Source organism: Etheostoma spectabile, chromosome 2, assembly GCF_008692095.1.
Source record: "Etheostoma spectabile isolate EspeVRDwgs_2016 chromosome 2, UIUC_Espe_1.0, whole genome shotgun sequence".
NCBI classification, from domain to species: domain Eukaryota; kingdom Metazoa; phylum Chordata; class Actinopteri; order Perciformes; family Percidae; genus Etheostoma; species Etheostoma spectabile.
The window spans coordinates 16,274,943-16,279,205 of record NC_045734.1 but is presented as its reverse complement, the minus strand read 5'-3'; the positions used below and the strand labels follow the sequence as shown (position 1 = coordinate 16,279,205).

Here is a 4,263-nt window from a genome sequence, read left to right as displayed (position 1 = left end):
AAGGCAGTTGACAGGTATCATTTACACATAATTATTTCAGATTTCTTTGTCTCTAATGTCTGCTGTTGGCTAAAGTGTTGTATTTCTTTCAGGTTGTTGGCTGCCAACCCGACTCTGTCTGAACAGTCAGTACACATCCTTTTAGAGCGAGGTCTAGTTCAAGTTGACAAAGGTATGTTTTATCTTTTCTTCTCTGAATAATCTCACTTACACATCTCACTTTCTCTCGTCTGCTGGCTGCTGAATGTGTTCCTCTCCAGCAGGATTTGTATTCTCCAGAGACCTGCGAGTACATTTTGTAAGTCACTTCTAACCTCCCAAACCTTCCCCCACATTCACCACCTCCTCTCTCTTAACTATTTTTGCACCAGATGTTTAACATTCAGCTTGTGTAGTACATGTGGTTCATTATATGTTTTCAGAAAAACATAGTTCCCATCAGTATGGAGCAGAGTCTGGAGATGCAGTCAAGGATTCAAGCCTCTGTTCTAGTTGTTCTGTAAGATACTGATCTCTATACTGAAATGGATGTTTGCATTATGTTATGACTGCAGTATGACAATGTGACAGCAAACAGAGACATTTATATCAGCTGACTGACTTACAGTAGCTAATGTCCTGAGGAAAAAATACAGCTAACAAATGAAGGGAAAATCATATCCCTACCCCACAAGTCTCAGTATACAGCCTAGCTTTCTATCAATAACATACTGTTCATATCCTACAATATATGGTATATTCTCACATTGTATGTTCAAAATGTCTTTTTCCAGAGCAGAAGAAAGTTTCAAAAGAATATTTTTTGAACCAGCTCAAAGAAAATTTATCTCAACACTTCTCCAGTGCTTACAGGACAGAAAGGTGAGTTTGCAACTTGGGGCAGATTTAAAATACAATTGGAGTGGTTTGTAATGGTTATTTGAACATCTTAGTGGTTAGTAATTCTGTATATCTGTAGTTAATATCCCACTGTTTTTGTTGGTTTCAGCACATGGTGGCGAAGGTACCAGGCGATCATCATGTTCATCTGAATAAGCCTGAAGTCATTACTTCATTTGTGTCTGACTTCCTGCGAACCAAAGTGCTATCCCAGTCAAACAGACAGCACAAGTTATAAGCTACAAACATCCTCACACTGTCACAATAAAGCCATATTGTTTATAAGAAGAGAAAACTGTGTTAAACTTCACTGACAAATCAAAACAGGAGGATGACAGACGCACTTTATTTTATTTACTGCACAAACATCAGTGTGGCATCAATCTTCTCTTGGCGAGAAAACAAGTAGGAGTATTTCCCCATTTAGAGCTTTCATCTCCGAAGTAACACACTTCTAAAGGTGTGGAAAAACTGCCGGTGTTCTTTAGCAAAAAAGTGGACATAAGTGACATGAAAACTACAGCTCGATCTCTTGAACCCTCCATTATTAGAAACGGCCTCAAGCCCCTCATTAATGTTCATCTCACAAAATCCATTTCCAAGTTCTTTGTGTGAGATTCTTCGATATGGCTTCAGGTTTTATCACATCACTGGCTGTTAAATACATACTATCACATCCTATAGCAAGGGTCAATCTCTTAGAGGCCTTTAATACAGTTAACCCCTCCCTACATCTGTCCATATATATATATATATATATATATATATATATATATATATATATATAATAGATTCTGTTGTTTGTTGATTGGTTCATGATAGATATCAGATGTTAAAATCCAGATAATACAGATTTAAAGAAAGTATCATTTAAAGACAACAGAAGCAACTATACTGAAAACTAGTTACATCATTTTAATTCTTTGTCAAATACTGATTCGCTAAACAACTTGTGCTCGCTTTGAGGCAACAAGCAAAAACAGCAGAGGTTAGTGGACGGGTCATTTTTTCTGAGCATGTTGTCAGGAGTCCTTTCAAGCATGTGAACACCAAGAAAGAAGCAGGACATGATGTTATCAGTGGGTGTTCATCAAACTATGCGCTGAGCACCAGTGTCCAAAATGATATTCAACCTATCACTGGCTCAGTCTGTCATATCTATGTGCTTCAAAAAGTCCACTATCATTCCTGTGCCCAAGAAAACAAGACCAGCATTTCATCACTATAGAGTTAAGTGTCATCTTCAGCCCTGGTTGCTCACTGAAGCCCCCCAGGGTTTTGTTTTGAGGCCCCTGCTATACTCCCTGCACACGCACTACGGTATAACCACTTTCGACTCCCAACACCATTATCAAGTTTGCTGACAACAGGGCTGTGGTAAGATTACGGTACTCAAGATCATCTCATAACAGAGAGAGGATTGAATGTTGGTGGCATGTACCATATTTCACTCCTATGTAGATTTATTGTCCTTGCAAGAGACTGCCTGACAGGAATTACTGAGGGAACATAGACAGACACAAGACAGTAGAGAATTGTCACCTTGTTGAAATATAAGACCCACCTCTGCAGTGTATGACGATTGGCCATACCCGCAACTTGTCATTATGCATATCCAATAAAAACATTGGTTGCTCTTTAGGTTTCCTTCAGGTTCCAAAGGTCAAAGTATGTCTGCAGGTTTCATTTGTTAAACACACAATGCAGGATTTAGTTTGAAGCTTTAAGTTTAGTTTATTGTAGTCACTTTGTTTTTGCTGGATATTCAGGTTTGCAGACGATTTTCTTCTTTTTCATTCGTCAGTGACTAAATCTGAGGGTACTCAGACACTGAAATGTCATCTACAATTCAACACGCAGGTAGTATTTCTCAGTGACCTAAAAGATTTAATATTTGACCACTTTCAGGAGTCATGGATGTAGTTAAATCTAGTAGTTGCTAATTTATATTAACAGTAAATTAAGGTCAGATCTTTGTTTTTTAATCAGGTTTTTGAGGTGTTGTTTTGTGTAATGTGTCCAGTTTCAGAGCTCTCTATTCCCGTCCCATGGGGAGAGATCAGAGGGAAAATCTGGGGTCCTGATCACGGCCATCCTGTGCTTTGCCTGCACGGTTGGGCTGACAACTGTGGTACATTCAACACCCTCATTCCCCTTCTACCCAAAGGTAAACTATGACAGAGTAGATGAGGTCATTAAAATGAGACTCAGCCTCCACCTTGCATCCCTGTTTTAACAAGACAAAAGCTGTGTCCCAAATCCACGCCACCCACTGAGTCTAAGCAAGTTTTTAGAATGAAGTGTGTGACAAATTAAAGTAGCCTACATTCAAAGCAGGCAGCATGCATAGTAAATACTGTAGATTTTTGTGTGCTGCACACTATTCTCCCACAATGCAATGCCCAAAGGAAATGGAGGAGCAGCTCACAATTAGAAAACAACTAAGATAAAATGTAAGCGTTGGCAAAAGATCTCAAAAAAAGTTATTAAATGTTAGGAAAAACATTTTGATGTCTCTTTGGTGTGTTTCTAAGCGGCACCCTTATCATTTCCTGTAAGGATGAAATAGTAAAGTATTTTAATATTTTTGTATATTAACTGTTAACACACTGTGACTTAGTGTGGATTTGGGACACAGCTTAGAATAACAGTCATGCTAGCAGCCCCGTATTACTAAATGCTAACTTGGGCAGGCTATTATGCTGATGTTTAGCAGGTATAATCTTTATTGTTTTCACCATATTAGTATAGAGTGTTAGCATGCTACCATTTGCTAATTATCATTAAACAAAAAGTAACTGAGGCTGATGGGAATGTTATTAGTTTTAGGGAGGAATTTGGTCATAAACATGATATTTTGACTTGATTGTGGTGCTAGATGAAAAGCCAGAGGACCACCAAAGTTATCTCTTTCTCTTTCCTGTCAGAGTGCAGATATGTGGCAGTGGACCTGGTCGGTCACGGTTTGTCTTCCCATCGTCCTGCTGGAGTTCCCTATACATTTCCTGCAAACGTGGCAGATGTATGCAGAGTCATTGACGGTGTGTGAGTTCAAGAAATTGCAGGATCTTTTTAGCCATTAGTTCCACTCATATATGATTATATCAAGAGGTTGAATCGCTTCAGTACTCTTGTGCATCTCTGTGACAGTAAAGTACATCCCTATAAGTGAATCTAGATTCAAGATTTGATTTCTATTAAATAACTCCCACAGGTCTCCATTGGACAAGATTCTCCATCATAGGCCACAGTATGGGTGAGTGCAGACTAAGCATAATGTAGATCAGTGGTTCCCAAACTTTTTCAGCTCAAGACCCAAAAGAGAAATTTGGCTTCCCCCCGGGACCCAAATTTACGGAACAAAACCATGAATTTAAATTTATG

At 38.8% G+C, this 4,263-nt stretch overlaps 1 protein-coding gene, 1 long non-coding RNA gene and 1 pseudogene across 3 annotated transcripts in view; 2 read left to right on the top strand and 1 right to left on the bottom strand.

Annotated features, from left to right (window-relative positions):
* Window positions 1-2,533, top strand: part of serhl (serine hydrolase like) — a 31,462-nt gene extending 28,929 nt beyond the window's left edge. Inside the window, exons 11-13 of one of the 2 annotated variants that reach the window (XM_032500744.1) lie at window positions 445-499; window positions 774-861; window positions 989-1,256. In XM_032500744.1, the coding sequence (XP_032356635.1) occupies window positions 445-499; window positions 774-861; window positions 989-1,117 (272 nt within the window). In that variant the 3' untranslated portion in view covers window positions 1,118-1,256. Of the gene's footprint in view, window positions 1-444; window positions 500-773; window positions 862-988; window positions 1,257-2,521 lie in introns of those variants that run through there. The other variant, XR_004326993.1, reaches the window with a different exon arrangement.
* Window positions 1-4,263, bottom strand: part of LOC116670299 (uncharacterized) — a 23,234-nt gene that overhangs the window by 7,209 nt on the left and 11,762 nt on the right. Inside the window, exons 2-3 of the long non-coding RNA XR_004326996.1 lie at window positions 3,514-3,517; window positions 1,814-1,820 (exon numbers count right to left, since the gene is read on the bottom strand). This is a non-coding gene — a long non-coding RNA (uncharacterized LOC116670299). The remainder of the gene's footprint in view (window positions 1-1,813; window positions 1,821-3,513; window positions 3,518-4,263) is intronic.
* The window catches only part of LOC116670295 (serine hydrolase-like protein), an 8,003-nt pseudogene continuing 6,262 nt past the window's right edge, over window positions 2,523-4,263 (top strand).